A 24,621-nucleotide genomic window follows, 5' to 3' on the forward strand; every position below is an offset into this window, starting at 1 on the left:
TGTGACACCTGCGCATTCCATGGCCTCCGAAACTGTGATAGGCAGTGAAGAGTGAAAACAAAATTTACGCCCTTAGAAAGCCTGAAGGCGGTGCTTGGTTTTCGGGGTCCCGTACGAGGCTAGGCTCCCAAAAAGTCTCACATATGTGGTATCCCCGTACTCAGGAGAAGCAACAGAATGTATTTTGGGGTGTAATTTCACATATTCCCATGGCATGTTTGAGCAATATATCATTTAGTGACAACTTTGTGCAAAAAAAAAAAAAAATAATTTGTCTCTTTCCCGCAACTTGTGTCACAATATAAAATATTCCATGGACTCGACATGCCTCTCAGCAAATAGCTTGGGGTGTCTACTTTCCTGGCATTTTATGCACAACATTTAGAAGCTTATGTCACACATCACCCACTCTTCTGACCACTTGAAGACAAAGCCCTTTCTGACACTTTTTGTTTACATGAAAAATTATTTTTTTTTGCAAGAAAATTACTTTGAACCCCCAAACATTATATATTTTTTAAGCAAAGGCCCTACCGATTAAAATGGTGGGTGTTTCATTTTTTTTTTCACACAGTATTTGCGCAGCGTTTTTTCAAACTCATTTTTTGGGGAAAAAAACACACTTTTTAAAATTTTAATGCACTAAAACACACTATATTGCCCAAATGTTTGATGAAATAAAAAAGATGATCTTAGGCCGAGTACATGGCACAAACATGACATGCTTTAAAATTGCGTACAAACGTGCAGTGGCAGCAAAATAAATAAATTTTTAAAAGCCTTTAAAAGCCTTTACAGGTTACCACTTTAGATTTACAGAGGAGGTCTACTGCTAAAATTACTGCCCTCGATCTGACCTTCGCGGTGATACCTCACATGCATGGTGCAATTGCTGTTTACATTTGACGCCAGACCGACGCTTGCGTTCGCCTTAGCGTGAGAGCAGGGGGGGACAGGGGTGCTTTTTTTTTTTTTTTTTTTTTTAACTTATTTTTAAACTGTTCCTTTCATTTTTTTTTTTTTTTAAATCATTTTATTGTTATCTCAGGGAATGTAAATATCCCCTATGATAGCAATAGGTAGTGACAGGTACTCTTTTTTTGAAAAAATTGGGGTCTATTAGAACCTAGATCTCTCCTCTGCCCTCAAAGCATCTGACCACACCAAGATCGGTGTGATAAAATGCTTCCCCAATTTCCCAATAGCGTTGTTTACATCCGGCGAAATCTAAGTCATAAAATGCACGTAGCTTCCGGTTTCTTAGGCCATAGAGATGTTTGGAGCCACTCTGGTCTCTGATCAGCTCTATGGTCAGCTGGCTGAATCACCGGCTGCATTCTCAGGTTCCCTGTTGAGACAGGAGAGCCAGAGAAAAACACGGAAGACGGTGGGGGGGCATTCCCTCCCACTGCTTGTAAAAGCAGTCTAGAGGCTAATTAGCCGCTAAGATTGCTTTTACATGAAAGCCGACCGCTGGCTGAAAAGAATGATACCAAGATGATACCTAAACCTGCAGGCATCATTCTGGTATAACCACTCAAAGTCGTGAATGGCGTACCTGAAGACAAAAAAATGGTTAACAATAAAGCACAGTAAACGGTAAAGTATAAAAAATTGCATAACTGAAAAGCAAACATAATAACAATAAAACATTGCAGAATAGAATACAGTAAAAAAGAGCAGAACAATAGAGAGAGAATAGAGAGAGAGAGAACAATGAAACGACAACTATTTTTTTTTATTTTATATCTTTTTTGTGTTTTTTTTTTTTTTTTTTTTTTTACACTTTTTTTTGTAACTGTAACTTTTATAACTGTAACCGGTTCCAGGTTCGGGTCTCTCAAAATGCGATGGCATCTTGGGAGACCCTGTGAAAGTGTGCCTAGTCTGTGCAATGCTGTACCCTACGCTAATACTCAACTAGTGAATGGTAGCGTTCAAAACATTCACCAATGCAAAGACCAGGATTGTCAGGACAGGAGGGAAAATAATAGCGGGTGTCGCGCCTATATCCGCGCTTGCTGCAGACACAACATCTTTTTTGGGGGGGTTCGTTGGGTAGGGGTACTCGGGAGGACATAAAGAAAATGCCTCTCATGCAGCCGACTGCATTTGGTTGGGGATGTGAATAGGGGAAGTACGGGCGCTGCAGAAGTGGTGGGTTCCCAATTAGGATTGGCGAATGCAGCAGGAAGGGTATTATGGGCACAACGGGCCTGTGTTTGTCTTCTTCTTGGTGGCAGTGGGACACTACTTGTGCTTGCCACCTCACCAGCTTGAACTGCACTTATGGGACTCGCCACGTCACCAAGTGTTACTGCAGTGCTGGTTTGACTACGACCGGGGTGTACTAGGCCGCTGGCGCTTGCCAGTTCACCAAAACACTACCAAAAAAACTGTTAGCGATCGCAGGGATCAGGCCTGACTCTGCGAACGCTGCAGTTATGCGTTTAGTGTTTTGTAAGTGTCAGTGATCCATCGATACTGCATTTGGGTGGGCTGGGCCGGGCGGAGGGGCAAAACGCAGGTGCTAGCAGGTATCTGGGCTGATCCCGCTAACACTGCGTTTTGGGAACCCTAAACTGCTGGGGACACTAGTATAGATCTGATCGGATCAGATATTGATCCGTTCAGATAATATACCACTAAGGGAGGCGTATGCTGCGTGCGTGGGTGTTAGCGGTACTGGCGCTAATCTGACGCTGCCTAGGGCGACGCATTTCACCGCCGGGCGATCAGGGGGCTAAACCTTTATTAGGTAATAAACAGCGGGTGCCCTGACACTATAAAAAATAAACTAACTAACCAGCGTCACCCGTACTGGTTATACGGTGATCAGTGGTTAAAGGGTTAACTATGGGGCAATCAAGGTGTTAAAACAATTTTTAGGTAGTATATGGGGGTCCCTGTCGCTATAAAACGCTGACAGCGAACCTAAATATTTACCTCCCTAACTAGCGTCACCAGCGACACTAATACAGCGATCAGAAAAATTATCGCTTAGCGACACTGGTGACGGGGGGTGATCAAGGGGTTAAAACTTTATTAGGGGGGGTTAGGGGGGTACCCTAGACCTAAAGGGGGCTAACACTTACTGCCCTACCACACTAACTGTCATAAACTGACACCATGCAGTAATCAGAAAAAAAAAACTGCTTGGTGTCAGTGTGACGGGGGGGGGGAGGGGTGATCGGGGGGTGATGGGGGGGGATCGGGGGGTAAAGGGGGGTGTTTTTTGCGCCTGGCATGTTCTACTGTGTGTGTTGTGTTGTGCAACTCACTCAGATGTCTTCTCTCCTCGGCGCCGGAACGGAAACCGCCGAGCCGAGGAGAGATCACATCACATCCCCTGCCTCTGTGTACTATACAGAGGCAGGGGAACATTCTCATTGGCTGAGAGCGATCGCGAGGGGGGGGCCACGAATGGATGGCCTCCCCCTCATCTCTGAATGCTCCCAGACCAAAGCCGACCGCCTCGGGCACCGGGGGGGGGGGGTCCGGTCGGACCAGGTACGTGATTTTGCCTGCCTGTGCCGTTCTGCCGCAGTATATCTGCGCGAGGCGGTCGGCAAGTGGTTAAGGAACCAACTAAAATAACTTGAGGAGTCCATCCCTATATATATATATATATATATATATATATATATATATATATATATATATATATATATATATATGTGTATATATATATATATATATATATATATGTGTGTGTGTGTATATGTATATATATATATATATATATATATATATATATAAATATATATATATATATATGTATATCACATCTTTTAAACAAAGGAAATCTGGCTAGAAAAAAAGTCCTTGGATTTAGAAACACTGAAATGAACATCAAATCTTGATCACGAAGATCTCTAAACACTGACACTGTCTATCTACATACTCCACAGTTCTTTGTCCATAATTACCAATAAAACCGAGGATCTGGCAATGTCAGTTTCTTTCCCAGTTTATCCACTGTAGTAATAAAGTACACTCATCTTTTCCGGGTCTGCAAATGACCACTTTGTCAGCATGAATGTGCCGACCATAGCTCCAGTGCAGGAAACATCCACTGAAGCGTTCATCCATAGCAACAGAATATCCAGTTTTCCGGAAAGGCTTAGGCACAGACAAATAGTTCCAAACAGCTTCACTGTACCAGAGCTCCTGGTTGGCTTCAATCTCTTGCATAATGTCCTGAGTAACATAGGGGAACTCCAGACCATATTCCGTGGCCACGCGCTTGTTAAGCACTCTCTGCAAATGTGCAAATTTCGGCAAAGATCTATTTTTCCCCAAACCAGGAGGCACACACATTTCCTGTGGCATTGTCTCAGGTCATCATCACCAGGGAGATCCGACATGGAATCTATCTGCGAATCTCTCAGCTCTTCCACTGGCAAATATCTACACAAAGTCCCAGATACATTCCCCTTTGATCTCTCACCCGTCCTTGACGTGGACTCCTCGGGATCCGGTTTGGGTAGTCTCTGGGGTAGGCCTTGACCACGGCCGCGGGAAGCCTTCACATATCCCACCTTCCTCTGGACAGGTACAACGGGGATAGGCGTAGTGGACGCGGAAATCAAAGTAATGTCCGCGGATGAGTTAATTACCACAGAATCTCTCTCAGGAACACTTTCGATGATAACAGGCGAAATCACGGCCTGCCCTTCTTTTTCAGCAGTAGTAGCAGCTTTCACTGTGGCAATACCTGTAGCCCAGTCCACCCGATAAGCACGGGGCGACATGGTAGGTTGCTCCACTACAAACAAATATTCTCCACATTGCAGGCAGCGAACAAATGGACGGAGATGTATGGCCAGTCCCTCACACTTGTGGCAAAGCATGCCCAGCCCTTCAATATCTCCGACTGTATAGAGAACAAACCTTCCCTGCGGTTTCAGACGAATGCCGGTATCCGTAAGCAAGGTTCCGGTCAGCATAGCACCTGCAACGGTGCTTGTAGGGAACATCTTAGGTCCCATAGTTGGTTGCATCACCGAAAAAGACATGGCCGCACTCTGATCTCAGCACGATCACGAGGCCTCTCTTCTTCTCTGGCGCCAACACACATACACGCGTCCCACGCGGTATCAAGTAGGCTAGGCTCCTCCCACTTGTTCCTCTGATCACGTAGCTCCCGGGCTTTCACTGGCGCATCTTTTCCAATGCTTTAATGAACAGGTAATAAAGGAAGTAGCAGGAAAGAGGTAGGAGGAAAGTTGCAGGGAAGCTCAAATACCTTTTCTTAGTATTCTTTAGTACTTCGTTAGGGATTGAACGCTTGTAGCTGAATGTGCTCCCCTTGTGGGATTCAATCTTTGCCCGCCTGGATAGGTTTCTCTCACTTGCCTAGCAGCCACTGCGCAGCACGAACAAAAGTCTCTGCCACAGACTTGTTTGGAGCAAAACCCGTACGATCCTCTGCCACAGGATGTAATGGTTTACGGTGAATATCAGACACAGCACTTGAACCTTTAAGCCAACCCGGCAGTACTATGCAGTAAGATTACTTCAGGATACGTCTTCCAACTGAGTCACCAGGCCCCTCTCCAGACCAGCACTCTGCAGGATCCTTCCATGACGGGTCCTCCCCTGGGATCTCCTCAGTTGTCCAGCTTCTTCACTCTGGATAGACAGCCCAGGACCATTCCTCTGCCGCTGTGGCAGGCCCCAGACAGGCTTCTGGGCCCACCCACATGCTGCAGCGACGTGGGCCTCCGGATCGGAGGACCACGAGGTGGTACTCCTAACGCATACATGTTGGCCAGGAGGGCCAGCAGGTGGGTGGAAAACGAACCCCTAAACATGGCGTCTGTCCCATAAATACCCTCTCCTAGAATGCAACTCGGAGGACCACCTCCACCGAGTTGTCTCCGGGACAGAGGAGCACTCATACGCTTCAACACGTTGCCTTTCCAACACTGGCCCATATTGACGACGACACCCACCAGCGCAGTGTGAAACTACACGCAACTCAGCCAAGCTGGAACAGAGGCAAATTTAACTTCACCTAACAAGTAACCCACTAGATTTACCTATCAGCAGTAGATTAGAAATCTACCAGTGCTACAGGAGCTTCAGAAAAGGCCTTTTGGGTTTGGTTACTAAATGGCCTTGTAACTGTATTGATCAGAAGGTTTAGTCCCCTGAGCCCCCAAGACATACAGTATACTGTAAGAATTTTAACCTATTAACCTTAGCCAGTGGGCTATAGGTGACCTACACTAAGTCCAGTGGCACAAATTTGAAACGAAATTTCCTCCAATTGCTAGGTATGTCTTGTCGCAATTTTTCCATTTTCTTTATCTCATTACAGAGTTTTTTGAAAGAAGAAACTTAATGGACGGGATTGAGATTGTGAAGAAGCTGAATCACAAGAATATAATTGAATTGTATGTCTTGTGTACCACCAACGATCCTGTCTATATTGTCACAGAGTTTATGGAAAAAGGAGACCTTCGTAGCTTTTTATGTGGTTAGTAAAAGCCTCCATTTTTAATTATAAAAGTACGAAACAATCATAAACACAGCCCTCTTCTATATGTAATAATTTGGACACATTGGCGGAGATTAACTAAAACTGGAGCACTCAGAATCTGGTGCAGCTGTGCATGATAGCCAATCAGCTTCTAACTTCAGCTTGTTCAATTAAGCTTTGGCACTAAAACCTGGAAGCGGATTGGTTTTTATGTGGAGTTGCACCAAATTTTGCACGCTCCAGTTTTAGAAAATAACCCTGTATGTTACAGTATTTGCACTATCCCACAAGTGCCGATTGGTTCCTCCCTAATCTCATTCAGTTGTCTTAATAAAAAGAGACCATGCTGGACCACCAGCTCCATGATAGGTCTTCAAAGTATCCCTTGATGTGTATCTAAACCCAAGAACAAGGACATGATGTTCCTCTATAGCCAGATGGATCAAGGTTGATAAAGCCAGTTGTTGGGTCAATGTAAGTGTGTCAATGTAGACAGAAAATAGCATTGCTCAAATGTTGCTGGGTACTTATCCACCAGCTTAAACTAGGATGCTGCATCTGACCGACCCCCCATTGGCTCTGCAGTGGAAACTGATTCATCAAACACAGCTGAATTCTCAATTCTCCCCTCCGCTGTGAGCAGATAGCCAAGACTGTTAGTCACCGGCTCACGGCTCTGTTCCTCCAGCTCTGTGGAGGTGGCATAAACAGCTAACTTGTGCTTCCAGCAGATCACTGAGAGGCTGAGCCAGCTGCTGGTCCAGGCGTTTGGGCGGATCCTGGACTGGCTCTGTGATGTCAACTGTCAGTGGGCTTTAACCCGCTGTTGGCTTAAAACGGGTCACAGAAATAAGTTGCATTCCTGTGATTTACAGGAGAAATATAGCCAAAATAGCTTTGGCTATACTTCTCCTTTAAGCCTTATCCGAGTGAAACACATCAGAGAGGCATGTCTTTTGGTTGCAGTTTGAGCTGAAGCCAGGTCCTGGATCTGATCATTGAAAAGTGTGTGACCCTATTTCTATATGTAGGGGCTGCAAGTTAAAGAGTTCCCCACTGCTGCACAGCCAGTCACTCAGCATTTCCTTCTTTCATCCGGACACAGAAATCAGTCTTTGGCTTGCTTTTGTTGTTTTGTTAGGGGATGGTAACTTGGATGGGGTAAGGGATTATAGGATGCCCAGTGTGGCAACAATTTAACTGCAAGGACACTTCGTCCCTATTTACAGACTGCTCTTCAGCCTTCCACCTGCCCAAACTTTGCTTCTCTTTGCACAGCTTCTGCTTGTTCACTCCTGAGGGAACCAGCAGGCTTCTTGTCAGTTCAGCAACAGCCCATTACAGGAAGGAGCTCTTAGTTGCTTGAAAAGTAGTGCATATAGAGTGAAACAGTATATCACATCTCCTTCTACTTCCCTGTGGCCACTGATCCCAGTTCCACTGCTTGCAGAAAATGCTAGCCCACTTGTCTGCAACCAGTCGCACCTGGCTGCCTTCCTGTTCCCAGTCCTCCTTACTGACATGCACATGGAGATTCCCCAGGGCAAGGTTTGATGAAGACTTGGCACACTGCGGTCTTCACATGAGCACTGCTACAGCTGGCAGTCTCTCCCCTTGTCTTGTCCCTGTAATGATCTACTCACTGTCTCTCCTCGTTCTCTCCGCTGCCTCTCCAGCTTGAATCCCTCCAACTGCCTCCTGTGGTGGGATCCTTTCAGGCTATCCTCCCAAGCTCCAGCCCCAGGTAACCCCTTTCCCCATGATGGTGCCTCAAGGGCCGCATACAGCCTCCCTTAGCATGGCCCATGTCTATTTATAGGTTTCTCAGTCGCCTGTCAGGCCCACTCCGGGAGATTGGCCCATGAATATTCAAGGCAACCCCTCCTAACTTCCGCCCACTATTTTCTAGAACATTCTCCAACATTCTAGAAAGGGGGGGGGGCGACGACCAGGGAGCTGCCAGGATGAGTCATTCAGCCCTGGCCTCTAATAACCCAGACCCAGATTTAATGACTCAGGTTTATCCCAAAGCCAAACTGTTTTACCTGCACTACACTTCTAGTAGCACACACTAGAGAGTGCTACATATATTTTTGTCATGGCACCATCCGTCACGGAGGTGCTTGAAGACCTGGCATCCCTGCCAGTACTTTACATGGCCGCAGGAACTCGCACTGGTGCACAACAAATGCGCAGGAGTGCACAAGAATGCACAGGGCACACGCATGCGCTCTGGCCAACAGGTGCATGCACAGATGCGCACCACACCATGCAGGTGCACAATCACGCATGCCCCCAGCTTAGTTTGGTGCCAAACGGCCTTATTAAAGTTGAGGTCCACCCACCGCTGATAAAAATTAAAAGCCAGCAGCTACACATACTGCAGCTGCTGGCTTTTAATAATAGGACATTTACCTGTCCTGGAGTCCAGCGATGTCGGCACCGCAGCTGATGTTTCCATCAGCTGTCAGGTGCTGCTGCCGTCATTGCGGGTAAGGGAACTCGGTAGTGTAGCCTTACGGCTTCATGCCGGGAACCCTACTGCGCATGCGCGAGGCTCCACTCTTCTCTCCTACTAGTCCGGCGCCATGGGGAAGGAGGAGGGAGGAGGAGACCGAGTGGTGATGTCTACAGCCGCGACTGTTGCTCCCGGAAGTGGAAACAGGATACCTGTCAAAGACTCGTATCCACTCCCCCCGAAAGGTGCCAAATAAAGGAAGGGGGGGGGTGGAGACAAATGAGCGGAAGTTCCACTTTTGGGTGGAACTCCGCTTTAAGGAAGCCTTGCTCGTTGAACTTCAGCTCCTTCAGTGCGTTATTACTGTGATTTCCTTGTTCCTGTTACTGACTTGGCTTGTCCTGAACCTGTCTCCTGCCCCCACCCCCCTTACCTGATCTTGGCTTGATTAACCGCTTCACCCCCAGAAGATTTTAACCCCTTCCTGACCAGAGCACTTTTTGCGATACGGCACTGCGGTTTTCATTTTTTGTACTATAAACAAAAAAAGAGCGACAATTTTGAAAAAACGCAAAATTTTTTACTTTTTGCTATAATAAATATCCCCCAAAAATATATAAAAAAAATTTTTTTCCCTCATTTTAGGCCGATATGTATTCTTCTACATTATTTTGGTAACAAAAATCGCAATAAGCGTATATTGATTGGTTTGCGCAAAAGTTATAGCATCTACAAAATAGGGGATCGTTTTATGCCATTTTTATCATTCTTTTTTTTTTTTTACTAGTAATGGCGGCGATCTGTGTTTTTTATCGGGACTGCGACATTATGGCGGACACATCGGACAATTTTGACACATTTTTGGGACCATTGGCATATACAGCGATCAGTGCTATGAAAATGCATTGATTACTGTAAAAATGTCACTGGCAGGGAAGGGGTTAACACTAGGGGGCGATCAAGGGGTTAATGTTTTAACTAGTGTGTGTAGGGGAGATGACAGATCGCTGTTCATGAACAGACGATCTTGTCTGTTCTCCCCTCAGAGAACCGGAAACTGTGTGTTTACACACACACAGATCCCGGTTCTCGGTGTGCCCCGAGCGATCGTGGGAGCACCGCCGGGCACTCGCATCGGCTCCGGCAGCGCGCATGTGCCCCCCAGTGGCTAAACATGTTACCAACGTAACATGACGGCGATTCCCGCAGCCGAGCCATGTTGCCGCAGTACAACTGCAGCGGCTGGTTGGCAAGCAGCTAACGCATCTTCTCTTCTCGCTGTCCTGTGTTTTACCCTGGCTATCCACCTCACGTCTGCTCTGAAACCCACCTGGCACCTGACCTTGGCTTCGAACCGACTTTTCTCCAGTCTCTGCATTACCAAAGACCTGCTACCTCTCACAGATGCCACCTGTCTACAGACTCCACCCCAGCACATCAGCTGTACTCCTGAATACCCCTGCAAAAAGTTAAGCAGGGGACCTGTGCTACTTTGGGCCTGACCCCTCCTGTTTCACCTTTTGGGGGGGGGGGGGGCTGAAACTTAGCCCCAAAGGAAGCCCTCTCTCCATTGGCCTCCAGTACCAGGTATGTGATCATTTGGTGATTAATGTCAGGTGTGTGTGTAAAAGTGCTTTAACGGAGTAAAGAACATGAATTTTGTTCATTTTCAAGGGCTGGACTTTTTATTATTGGGGTCCCCACTGGCCATCAGAAACAGATTATCTATGCCTGATGATCCATACATCAGGGAATTATGCTTCAGATCTCTTGGATTTGGATTTACTTTAATTGGCTGTTCTGCCAACCATACTTGAGTGGAATGAGGAGGCTCTCGTGAGCCCCTTGCATTTAGACCTGGTTGCAATCATGACCCATAAAATAAATTGTATTGGTGTTCCCTGAGGACTACGCAGAAAAACACTTGCATGTATAAATATTTTTATTCCCACTTTTTCTCTGTAGGGGAAGAAGGATCTCTTCTAACAGACCCAGAACTCCGGCATATTGCTGATCAAGTGGCGGACGGCATGGCCTACCTGGAAGTAAAATGCGTGCTGCATCTCCACTTGATGTGTAGGAGCATCCATGTTGGAGACAACCTTGTTTGCAAAATCTCACAATTCAGTTTTGCCATCCAGAAAAAGGTGTGACCCAATGAGGGGCTGAAAGCTTTTGCCCATAGAGGGGAAAGTCCCTACAAGTAATCTATACACATAGCATGGATTAAAAAACAAAATCACAGATCTGTTCCTTTCCCTGTCCTCAATTAATTCTAACTTGCCTTATCTTGCCTTTCTTTAAAAGTTACCAATGCATAGATCACTATTACCACCGGAACATTTTCTGTGGTATTATGAAAAAAGCTGCAGTATCTGTAGTCTTTAGAAGATTAGCTTTAGAGAGTCTTGGCATGAAATAAAACCTTCCATTGCAAGGGATGCCAGTAAGTTTATGTGCTGGTCTTTTTTTTGGTGTTGTGGCAAGTTTAGGGCAAATGTCTTATTGTCTAAAAGCAAGTATTTTCATCAACAAGAATGTTTTTTCTTTATCCTAAAGGGTGATCCTGTTACTCTACTCAACAGTACTGTTCCAGTACAGTGGATGCCACCAGAGGTTCTACAGAGTGGGGAATTTTCTGACAAAACAGATGTGTGGTCTTTTGGAATTGTCCTATATGAGATTTTCACCCTGGGGCAAACCCCATACACAAGTAAGATCATTTTCCTCTGCAGGTCTAAAATTCTCATTGATGGGAAAGTCTCCCAGTAGGAACAAAAACCAGTGAGTTGTTTGTCCATAACCACCAAACTCATGTACTGGTCACGCTCAACAGGAATGTATTCAATTTGAAAGGGGGAGAAAAACTTTATAGGGGCTCCTCCTTGAGCCCCCTGCTAATTCAAGACTAGCTTTCTCTGGGATAAGAAGCCTTCCACCATTCCCATGTTCCAACAGTTCTTGGTCTGGAGATTGGACATTTAAGCTCTGAGCACTGCATTGTAAGAAGGCAAAGAACAGAACTATGTGTGTTTCCATACCTTGAAACCAGGTTTCTTTATTGTACATCACGGGACACAGAGCAACCATAGTAATTACTATGTGAGTTATACGCCACCTATAGATGAATGGACACTGGCATACCCAAAGACAGGAAGTCCCCCTCTATATAACCCCTTCCATACAGGAAGTACCTCCGTTTTTTCGCCAGTGTCTCAAAGTAATGTCATGGTAGAGATGGGTGAAGATTTGGTCTGGCTGTGTTTTTTCCAGCAAACCCTGCGGTGGGAATGGTAAGTTTAAAAAAAAAAAAAAATGAAGAAAAAAACCTGGGAAAGGAACATTTCTTCTGAGTAACGAATGCCTTGCCTGTTTTTCACCACTAGAGGGTGTTTTGTAACATACCTGCTTGTCATGCTTGTTTTCTGTGTTTCCAATGGAGGAAAAATTCACTAAAAAGTGGAGTTTGCCAGCAGTGGATGCTGCTATTTCCTCTGTAAATAAGACTAACTTGTCCAGTAGATAATGTCCAGGTTTTCAAAGATCCAGCCGACAAGAAGCTGGAATCTTTACTTAAAGCCTCTTTTTCTACAGCTGGGTCAGCAGTTCAGCCTGCAGCAGCAGCGATAGGGGTTTGTCAACCCTTAAAAGACCAGCTCAAGCAAGTCATTAAAAGTGTCCCTGCTCAAGGGGAAGTTTTCCTTTTCATGGGGAACAGTTGTTCGGAGATGACTTGGATAAGTATATCCAAAAAATTTCAGGTGGTAAGAGTGCCCTTTTACCAGTTAAAATAAGGAGTAAGCGTCCTTCATTTAAACGTTCTTCTTTCCCAGCACCAGGTGCTGCAGCCTCCAGGCAGTTTTGACGGCCTCCGCCGTCGGGTTCAAGAGGTAAGCCTCAAGGTCAAGCACAAGGCCAGAAAAAACCCTGGGGGCAGAAGCATACTCTCCACAATATCTCTAGGCTACAAGCTAGAGTTTTAGGAGTTTCCACCATTTCGGTTTCTAAGATCGAATGTTCCCAGAGACCTGTTAAAAGAAGGTATTTGGATTCTAAACCTAGAGAAGTCAGCCTTAGAGCCAGTAAGGAGGCTAGAATACTTGGGTCTGGTCATAGACACAGTCCAAGAAAAAGTTTTTTTTTGCCTCAGACAAAGGTCAGGGCTACAAGAGATCTGGTCCGTGTGGTCAAGGGAAAGAAGGATCCCTCCATTCGCCTTTGCATGAGGTTGCTAGGGAAAATGGTGGCTTCAAAGCTATTCCCTATGCCCAGTTTCATACAAGACTGTTGCAAAACAGTATTCTGTCTGCTTGGAACAAAAGGGTCCAAGCCTTGGACTACCCAATGTATCTGTCCCTAAAAGTACGCCAGAGTCTCAATTGGTGGTTGATAACCAGAAATATGCAGAAGGGAAAAATCTTCATGCCAGTAGCCTGGAAGGTAGTAACAACGGATGCCAGCCTCTTGGGCTGGGGAGCAGTTCTGGAGGAAGCCACTGTACAGGGGAAGTGGTCAGAGACCGAAAAAGCCTTGTCCTTCAACATTCTAGAGATTCAGGGCTCTAATATCATGGACTTTCAGGTTGCATGGTTGTCCTGTCAGGATACAATCTGACAATGCCACAGCTGTGGCTTATATCAACTACCAAGGGGGTACCAGGAGTCAGGCGGCCCAAAGGGAGGTGGACCATATTCTGACATGGGCAGAGAAGCATGTGCCTTTTCTGTCAGCAGTCTTCATTCCGGGGGTGGAGAATTGGCATGCAGACTTCTTGAGCCGCCAACAGTTGTCCCCGGGGGAATGGTCCCTGCATCCCGAGGTTTTTTCAGCCATATGCCAAAGGTGGGGTACCCCGGACATAGATCTATTGGCGTCCAGGTTCAACAAGAAGTTGGACATCTTTGTGTCAAGGACAGGGATTCGCTCGCACTTGGGACAGATGCGCTAGTGACCCCTTGGGATCAGTTTTCACTGATTTATGCGTTCCCCCAGTTCAGCTCCTACTGCGGCTTTTACGCAGGATCAAGGAGGAAGGGAAGCCGGTGATACTGGTAGCCCCAGCGAGGCCCAGAAGAGCCTGGTATGCAGAGTTCATAAGGTTGGCAGTAGGGAAATCGTGCACTCTTCCATTCCGTCCAGACTTGCTTTCACAAGGACCGGTGTTCCATCATGCCTTACAATCGCTAAATTTAACGGTTTTGGCGATTGAAGCCCACATTTTAAAGGATCAAGGGCTCTCGGGCTCAGTGGTGACTACCCTGATTAATGCAAGGAAACCGGCTTCTAGGGCCATTTATTATAGGATCTGGAAGTCCTGTTTCCTGGTGTGAAGCCAAAAGATGGCATCCTCGAAAATATGTTATAGGGAGAATTCTTGCCTTCCTACAATTGAGAGTAGAAATGAAGCTAGCCTTGAGTACCATCAAGGGTCAGATCTTGGCCTTGGCAGTATTTTTTTCAAAGACCGCCTACTTCACATTCTTTGATTCAGGCCTTTATATAAGGGCTAACTCGTATAACTCCGCCAGTTTGGCGGCCATTGTGCCCATGGGATTTAAATCTAGTTTTATCGGTCTTGCAAAGACAACCCTTTGAGCCTTTGCGCCATATTTACTTGATCCTTTTGACAAGGAAGTTGGTTTTCTTGGTTGCAGTAACTTAGGCAAGGACAGTGTCAGAATTGGCAGCTTTTTCCTGTAAAGAGCCATACTTCATTATTCATAAGGACAAGGTGGTGTTGCGTCCTCACCCGACCTTTTTGCCCAGAGTAGTGTTCAGTTTTCGCTTGAACCAAGATGTCTCCCTGCCTTCATTTTTCCCAGAGCCTCCCTCTGCGGAAGAAAAATAGTTGCATTCTCTCGATGTGGTGAGAGCTGTCAGGGTCTATCTAAAGGTGACAGCTTAGATAAGGGAGACTGATGCTTTGTTTGTGCTGCCAGATGGGCCCAGAAAAGGACAGGCAGCGTCAAAATCGACTATTTTCCAGTGGATTTGTCAGGTTATAATTCAGGTTTATGGATTGAAAATAAGGGTTCCATCTTTTCAAATTAGAGCGCACTCTACCAGGGATGTAAGTGCTTCATGGGCAGTGCGTCACCAGGCCGCGACTTGGTCCTCAGTATATACATTTACTAAATTTTACCAGATGGATGTAAGGCGGCAGGAGGATGCTGCTTTTGGGCACAGTGTACTGCAGGCAGCAGTATAGGTCCTTACGTCTGATGGTGGCCTGCTTTGATATGTGTCCCTCTCCCCTCAAGGGCATAGCTTTGGGACATCCCACATAGTAATTACTATGGCTGCTCTGTGTTCCGTAATGTACGATAAAGAAAATAGGATTTTTAATACAGCTCACCTGTAAAATCCTTTTCTTGGAGTACATCACGCGACACAAAGGTCCCTCCCCTCTTGCTGAGATATACATTGCTTTGCTACAAAACTGTTGTACTTCCTGTATGGGAGGGGTTATATAGAGGGGGACTTCCTGTCTTTGGGTGTGTCAGTGTCAATTCACCTATAGGTGGCGTATAACCCACATAGTAATTACTATGGCTGCTCTGTGTCCCGTGATATACTCCAAGAAAAGGATTTTACAGGTAAGCTGTATAAAAAATGCTATTTTTTTCTGGAGATTCAGTGGGTGAACAGAGGGAAGCAGGGGAGGGACTGGAAGGTCCATATGTGTTACATACTGTATATATTACATAAAGAGGGTGTTGATGCATGCATGTGACAGGTAGATCATGACCCCACCCTGCTGCCCCTCTTTCAGAAATGGTCTCTGCTTCTCAGACCTCAGATCAGAGCAGCAATAGGCAGAGCTGGAAGTCCTTGGTTCCTCCTCAGTTCTGGGTCACATGACACAGTCCAGGGGGACCTAGGAGGCCTTCCTTCACTCTGACAGGCACCACTACATCTGAGGTCTGGTGAGTAACTTTTACAGAGGGATGTGGGAAATTATGCCATAGATGATTTTAGCTTAAAGAGGTAGATGTTTGTACTGGAAAGATATTTTTATTTACGGGGGAAGATGTGTGTTAGTTACTCCTAACCTCTGCATGGTGTGTTACATACTACTGACCCTTGCATACTGTGTTTTGTACTACTAATGTCTAAACTCTGCATTACATACTACTGACCTCTGAACTCTGGAGTACTTACTCATGATCCCTGCATACTGTATTACTTACTACTTACTTCTGAGCTCTGTATTATTTACTGTTAACCCCTGCACTGTACATTATAGACTAACGATTAGTGAACTCTGTGTTGCATACTACTGACCTCTGAACTCTACGATAGTTACTACTGACCCCTGAACTCTGCATTACTTACTCCTGACCCTTCCTCTCTGCGTTACATACTACTGACCCCTGAACTCTTCAACCTTCCTTACTTTTTAATACAGCCTTGCTAGGTTACCTTTTTATTTGAAAAAAAAATGCATTCTGGATTATTAATGATCTCTTCCATGTTGTTCAGGTAGGTCTGCACCTCTCCAAGTTTGCCTGCTCTAAAGTGAACCTGTTGATTTGTTGTGAATAGGATAAGCGCAGATTCATTCTAATAGCAGAAAATTGGAAACTATTTAGTGACAAAATAAAAAACTGGATACCATTGGAAGTGCAACTGATTTGGGAGTGACACACTGGACAATCTAGTAAGGGAGGAAAGGTGCTACTGTGTGTGCTTTGTCTGCCTCTATTTCCAGACATTTTTAAGCATGGTTTTCACTAAAGACATCCCCCGCTAATGAATTTTTACATCTTTCCAAATGCCCAGGTGTATGGCCGCTAACATTCAATATAATTTTTTTGTCTTACAGCTTTAAAAGGTTTGGAGGAGGTGCGTAGAAAGGTGACATCAGGATACAGACTGCCCCAGCCTCCCCTATGCTCTGGTGACATCTACAGTTTGATGCTGAGATGTTGGCACCAGGCCCGAAAGAGCCGACCCTCGTTTCAGGAGATTGTGGAAAGCAAAATTTTTAAATAGCAGTCATCACAGCCGGATCTCCTTTGAAGCATTGCCAACCTATATATTTAAATAAATCTTTTCTAAATTGTTGTTTCTTTGCCCTTCTTACCATATAGAAGGTGAGAATGTGTTTGCAGATAGCACTCTCCTGTGCAACACAAGACTATTTGAGGGGCGGCTCCCCAGTCTACGATGTGGTGCCGCCTGTCTATTTCAAGAAAAGCCATTTACTGTACAAGTTTATCATTTATGTTTTTTAAAAATATATAAGCAAACTCAGGAAGTGATGGTTCATAATTCCTGTCACTGATACCAACAATAGGGCACTATTCCTATGCAATGGGAACCTCATTTAAATGGGATTTTTAAGGCAACAAACAAAGAGAAAAATTTTTTAAAAAAAGTTAGATAAGTTTTATTTATACAAAAAATTGTTAAAAGGTAATTAAATATATGAAGATATACATTTACAAATACAAAACAATGCAAAATGATACACTACAGAGGTGGCAAAAAATTATATGATCCAACGCGTTTCAAAATGATTAAATTTCTTCTTCAGGGATAAATTTTTGCCATTATCTGAAAGGCACAAAAGTAACATAAATATACATACATATCTATTTTTGAACAACCAGCAAAAAATATGTGTAAAAAGGCTTACAGTAATCATGATTGACCCAGCGAATTTCTCAGCATGATACTCCAAAAACCCCCATCCAGCCAGAAAACGGTCTTATATCGTGCAAAAGAGCCCTCAGATATTGAGATCCAATGAGAGATGCCAAATGTCCCAAGCAAAAAGAAAATGCTTAGGGAAAGGGGAATGTGAAGTCTGAAAATATACATGTATATAATTATGATCATCATCTGTGAAAGAAAAAAAAAAAAAAAAAAAAAAAAAAAAAAAAAAACACACCCAAACTAACCTTGCAACAGACCTGTAGGCTTGTATGCCTTCAAAAAATTCAGTATACAATGAAGAGGGGAAATTCCCTTTCCTAAAAACAAGAGGAGGAGGAATGGAATGAAGAAATGCAAAAATAGATAAGGAACACATAAATGAAAAAAATATGAAACGAAAAAAGCGAAAAAAACACAACTGTCCATTGTGTCCTGGTATTTTAGTGAGCTTGATCCAAAAAAAGGAACTAAGTCTAATATATGAGGGAATATCAATTTAGCTGAATAAGAAATGTTTTTTCATTCTCCAGATACTATCCACAGGTAGAGAAAAGGGGTCTGGAGAGGAGGTAGCAAAGAATAATTATCCCCAAATATTGTCCACAGGTAGGGACAGGGGTCTGCAGAGGAGGTGACAAAAAATAAATGAAAAATAAAGAATGAAATATAAATGATAAATAATCCATTGATGGAAATAGTAGTTTCAAGCTTACCATAATTTCAACAGCAAGACTCCTACAGATGAGCATACGTGATTTATCAGGGGTCCAGGGGGAGAAAAGGATCCATCCCGAGCCCAAGCACAAACCCACAATTACCCACTCTCAGCAGCAAATAGCAGAGAAATAACGCTGGCAGCTCGAGGGCTCCCGGCGTTCTCCTTATAAGTCCCTGCATGTGAATGGTTTAACGAGCGCGAGGTGATGACGTCACTCCGCAAAACGTAGGCGACGTCACCTCCGCCGCTCACAATACAAGTCATAGAAGCGCCTGTGTATCCGGACGTGAAGGGAGACAGGTCGGCTTCCCGCTCCGCCCACCCCCAACGTCAAAAACCGGAAGAACACAGGAGAGAGTGTCAGCAATGTATGTCTCTCTCCTGTGTTCTTCCGGTTTTTGACGTTGGGGGTGGGCGGAGCGGGAAGCCGACCTGTCTCCCTTCACGTCCGGATACACAGGCGCTTCTATGACTTGTATTGTGAGCGGCGGAGGTGACGTCGCCTACGTTTTGCGGAGTGACGTCATCACCTCGCGCTCGTTAAACCATTCACATGCAGGGACTTATAAGGAGAACGCCGGGAGCCCTCGAGCTGCCAGCGTTATTTCTCTGCTATTTGCTGCTGAGAGTGGGTAATTGTGAGTTTGTGCTTGGGCTCGGGATGGATCCTTTTCTCCCCCTGGACCCCTGATAAATCACGTATGCTCATCTGTAGGAGTCTTGCTGTTGAAATTATGGTAAGCTTGAAACTACTATTTCCATCAATGGATTATTTATCATTTATATTTCATTCTTTATTTTTCATTTATTTTTTGTCACCTCCTCTGCAGACCCCTGTCCCTACCTGTGGACAATATTTGGGGATAATTATTCTTTGCTACCTCCTCTCCAGACCCCTTTTCTCTACCTGTGGATAGTATCTGGAGAATGAAAAAACATTTCTTATTCAGCTAAATTGATATTCCCTCATATATTAGACTTAGTTCCTTTTTTTGGATCAAGCTCACTAAAATACCAGGACACAATGGACAGTTGTGTTTTTTTCGCTTTTTTCGTTTCATATTTTTTTCATTTATGTGTTCCTTATCTATTTTTGCATTTCTTCATTCCATTCCTCCTCCTCTTGTTTTTAGGAAAGGGAATTTCCCCTCTTCATTGTATACTGAATTTTTTGAAGGCATACAAGCCTACAGGTCTGTTGCAAGGTTAGTTTGGGTGTGTTTTTTTTTTTTTTTTTTTTTTTTTTCTTTCACAGATGATGATCATAATTATATACATGTATATTTTCAGACTTCACATTCCCCTTTCCCTAAGCATTTTCTTTTTGCTTGGGACATTTGGCATCTCTCATTGGATCTCAATATCTGAGGGCTCTTTTGCACGATATAAGACCGTTTTCTGGCTGGATGGGGGTTTTTGGAGTATCATGCTGAGAAATTCGCTGGGTCAATCATGATTACTGTAAGCCTTTTTACACATATTTTTTGCTGGTTGTTCAAAAATAGATATGTATGTATATTTATGTTACTTTTGTGTCTTTCAGATAATGGCAAAAATTTATCCCTGAAGAAGAAATTTAATCATTTTGAAACGCGTTGGATCATATAATTTTTTGCCACCTCTGTAGTGTATCATTTTGCATTGTTTTGTATTTGTAAATGTATATCTTCATATATTTAATTACCTTTTAACAATTTTTTGTATAAATAAAACTTATCTAACTTTTTTTAAAAAATTTTTCTCTTTGTTTGTTGCCTTAAAAATCCCATTTAAATGAGGTACCCATTGCATACTGTTTAGGGATGATGGCAACTTTGTCACACTAATTCCGGAGAAGTCTATATTTATTCTATAGGGCACTATTCCTATTCCTTTCACTGACACAAATGATGGGGCACTGTTCCTTTCACTGAGACCAATGACTGGGCACCATTCCTTCCATTGACACCAATGACTGGGCACTAGTCCTTTCACTGACACCAATGACGGGGCACTTTCCTTTCATTGACACCAATGATTGGGCGCTAGTCCTTTCACTGACACCAATGATGGGGCACTATTCCTTTCACTGACACCAATGATGGGGCACTATTCCTTTCATTGACAAATGATTGGGCACTATTCCTTTCACTGACATAAATGATGGGGCACTATTCCTTTTATTGACACCAATGATTGGGCACTATTCCTTTTACTGACACCAATGATGGGGCACTATTCCTTTCATTGACACCAATGATTGGGCACTATTCCTTTTACTGACACCAATGATGGGGCACCATTTCTTCCAATGATAGTAACAAGGGAGCAATACCCCCCCCAATAATACCAATAATGGGGAATTTTCTACTCCCACTGCCCACGGTCTGGCCCCCTTGAAGTCTGAAGGACAGTAAACTTGCCCTTTGCTTAGAAAGTTTGGAGACCCCTACCCTAGAGTTTCTCTTCCCTCCACTGGTCTGATTACTTATACACACAGGATGGACATCCAGACTCCTTTCTGTAATGATATTTGAAATATATAACTGGATCAAATTGTGTTGTAACGGTTGTCTGAAGTTCTACTTTAATTTACCTGATGACTGAGCAGTGCTGAAAAGTAACCTCTCATAGGAGAAATTTTAGAAATGTCACTGCTGAGTTTTATTGTCTGGTTGTGTTTCTGATCCTGTGGTTTCAACATCTTGATTCACTAACATACAATAGGCATGCAGAAGCTGATGACTTATCTCAGACATTCCTAATCTGAGCACTTGTTCCGGGTTAGTGACAAAGAATGTGTCAAAGGCAGAGGATGAGAATGACAGCCAGAGGGCTGGTAATTTCAGGAGGTCAGCAATGGTTGCTTCCACATTTCTCACAGTTAAAAAAAAACATTTTACAACTCAATATGTATATCACGACGAAGGATTCCCAGAACACAACAAGTTAGCTAAAGATACAGCAGAGGCATTTCCCTTTTAGGCAGGCTGTCACTGATGGAAATATCAGATGGAGCTGTGCAGTAATAAAGTAGTCCAGTCACTCCCTGTCTGTAAATTTTAGCATTGAACGCAACAGTTTTGTTTCCCCTAAACAAAAGAGATAAAGAGACGCTGGAAAACACATGAAAAGAAGCCTAAAGCTCCACCTACTGGCTAGACAGAAGACTGCAATGCTTTTGTTTGCAATATTCCATGTTTACTTAAAACTAGGGATGTCCCGATACCACTTTTTTAAGACCGAGTACAAGTACCGATACTTTTTTTCAAGTACTCGCCGATACCGATTACCGATACTTTTATTTTTAATGTCACGTAGCAGTGTTTTTTTTTGTTTTCTTTTTACAATTTTTTTTGTTTGTTTTTTTACAATGCTTTCTTTTTTCTCTTTTCTTTTTTTAGGGGGGGGAGGGGGTGGACGCTGTCTTTGTGTTTTTTTTATTTAAATTTTTATTATTTTTTACAATATTTTTTTTTTATTATTATTTATTGCAATACTTTGTGTTTTTTTTTTTTAATCAGCCCTGTTGGGGGGCTTTGGTGAGATATCAGGGGTCTTAACAGACCCCTGATATCTTCCCCCTTGAGACAGAGAAACAGACCGAAGATAGAGATTCCCCAGTCCCTTTCTCTGCAACCTCAGCTGCACTGAAAATGAATGGAGAGAAGACAGCGGCTCCTCTCCATTCATAAACTGACACATCGTAATCACAGGAGATTACAATGTTTCAGTTATGTGAATGGACAGAGTCAGCTGACTCTGTCCATACACAAAGGAAGGGGGAGGACATGGCGAGAGAGATAGCACAAGAGACAGCACAATGGAGGGGGACAGCGGAGAGGGACAGCGGAACGGAGAGGGACAGCGGAGGGGGACAGCAGAACCAAGAGGGACAGCGGAGGGGGACAGTGGAATGGAGGAGGACAGCTGAACAGAGGGGGACAGCGGAACAGAGGGGGACAGCTGAACGGACGGGGACAGCGGAATGGAGGGGGCATGGAAGATGCGGTGACAGTCAGCGGTGATCGCGTGTGGGGGAGATACAAGCACCGATCACCGATGTATAGATTTCACTAAAACAGCTGAAAGCGGGGTGGAGAAGCCTGTAACTCCCCCACGCGCCAATCACTGCTGACTGTCAAGGTACCAGGGAAGCATCGGGAGCATTTGCCCGAGTACAAGTACTTGGGCAAATGCTCGGTATCGGTGCCGATACCGATACTAGTATCGGGACAACCCTACTTAAAACCAAGAAAAATATTTAGTAAAATGTTATGTTTTAATTCTGACGAACATAAAGAAAGAGGATGTACACAAAACTGCTCTACAATCCATACAATCTCTGGGCAACACATAAGCAGCAGGAATAATATGTGAAGTTTTCCTGAATGGCTTACAAGAAAAGTACAGTCACAGAAGGAACAGTAAAAGCTCTCTACAACAGTGCCAGGAAAGGAGACCACATATCTAAACAGACAAATGTGACTGTGTCCATTAGGGTTGCCACCTTTTCTTCAAGCCAAACCCAAACACTCTAGCGGCCTGGGACACCTTTGGGTGCCCCAAGGGGAGTAGTGCGTTGTACCGTAGTAATGAAGTGCGCATAGCGTGCCACAGAAAAATGTGGGTGTGGCCGAATTGCTCTTGCTGACATCATCACCCTGCCCCCCCAGTGATGCTGAACCTGCCCCCAGACAGCCGCCCCGCAGCTCCCGGATGGCAAAAGATTTGTGTCTTGGTTACTTGGGGAGCCACAGCCTGGTCTGAATAATGTGTCCAGGTTTCAGTCGACCTGAAACCCGGACACAAGATTCAAAACCCGGGTGAATCCGGGACAGGTGGCAACCCTAGTGTCCATGCACATCCCTGACCTTTCTAAATTAGTTTTTATCTGTGTTCACCCCCTTTATAATACCAAACTCACTGACAACATCAAGATCTGTCAGTTAGGGGATGACAGATCCCCATCCAGCTTCTGTTTGTAAACCAACCCCCCCCCCCCAAGGTATTTATGATTTAGGGCAGGCATCACTACATGGTGGAAAATAGAAAAATATATATAGTAATTGCGCAGATGAAAGGGTTTAATAATCAAAACAGCAGCTGGCAATCACACAACAGAACAATAGTGTAAAAATGATAAAAACTCAAAATTGCCACACTAGAAGGAATGATATGATCAAAAGCACAATACATATATATTGTGACATCACCCCAAAGCTTCAGAAGCCAGGTGTGAGCGACAGCTGATATTGAACTGATATCTCCATCATCCTGTCTACATCCAGAGGACGGATCCTATGCATTGTACGAACCCACGCTTTACTAGACTCATATAATGTGGAGTCGTCATCTGGTAAGGGCACAGCCTTTCTTTCATCACTGTGGAAGGTGCACTCCTGGTGTTTTAGTCGTTTATTACCACTGAGACACGAATATTCATGGACATTTCATTTATTTTGGATTTCTTCATGGACTGATGAACTGATTTCTTCGTGGACTTCATGGACTGATCACTGTCACTTTGGATGTCTTTATAGACTGATCACCGTATATACACATATATATTTTATATTATATTTTGTGCTTTGATCATATCACTCCCCCTAGCGTGGAAATTTTGAGTTTTCTCAGTGGTGGACCGTGGTCCAGATCCAGACCGAGCCACTGGATCTGCAGTCGTGACGTTTAGGAGCTTTCCTCCTTCCTGGCCTCCACTGCTGTCATTCTCAAAGCAGCATGGAGAGCGGGAAGCAGGGGATAGGAATGTGAGAGTGGCAGGCACTGGTTAATTTTCCAGATTAAAAAACAGATGATTGGTAGTTAGGACACAGAGCGGCCCTAGCAACCAATCGCTGGGTTGTTAATAGGTAAAGTTAACCTCGGCAGCCCCCCCCCATCCAGTGCTGCTGTTTTTTCCAGCTGCTCTCTGCTCTGTGTAGGGTAGGCAACAGGACATGTCTGTGAAGGGGAGTAGGGGGTGAAGGCAGCAGTGCTGTGTGTGTGTGTGGGGGGGTAATTTGAAGGGGGTGGCAGATGTGATGTGGGCAGAGCACATTATGGGGGGGGGGGTGATGTGAAAGGGGAGCAGTGCTGTTGGTGGAGGGTAATGTGAAGGGGGGCAAATGGGGGGGAGATTTAAAGAGAGCAGTGCTGCGGGGGATGATGTGAAGGGGGGAAAGTTTTGGTGGGGAGGTAGATTTGTGGGGGGGGGGCAGTGCTGTGGCAGGGGAGATGTAAAAGGAGGGGCAAGTGCTGTGGGGGGGAGATGTAGAGTGGGCAGTGCTGTGGGAGGGAGGTCTAATGTAAAGGGGG

The 24,621-nt window shown here is 44.5% G+C and overlaps 1 protein-coding gene across 2 annotated transcripts in view; it reads left to right on the forward strand.

The window, feature by feature from the left end:
• LOC141114016 (protein-tyrosine kinase 6-like) overlaps window positions 1-17,012 on the forward strand; it is a 77,515-nt gene extending 60,503 nt beyond the window's left edge. For both annotated transcript variants that reach the window (XM_073607438.1, XM_073607439.1), the window contains 4 exons: window positions 6,326-6,484; window positions 10,911-11,092; window positions 11,505-11,658; window positions 16,771-17,012. In XM_073607438.1, the coding sequence (XP_073463539.1) occupies window positions 6,326-6,484; window positions 10,911-11,092; window positions 11,505-11,658; window positions 16,771-16,940 (665 nt within the window). In that variant the 3' untranslated portion in view covers window positions 16,941-17,012. The remainder of the gene's footprint in view (window positions 1-6,325; window positions 6,485-10,910; window positions 11,093-11,504; window positions 11,659-16,770) is intronic.
• Window positions 17,013-24,621: the final 7,609 nt, after the last annotated feature.

This window comes from Aquarana catesbeiana, linkage group LG12 (assembly GCF_042186555.1).
Source record: "Aquarana catesbeiana isolate 2022-GZ linkage group LG12, ASM4218655v1, whole genome shotgun sequence".
Classification (NCBI taxonomy): Eukaryota; Metazoa; Chordata; class Amphibia; order Anura; family Ranidae; genus Aquarana; species Aquarana catesbeiana.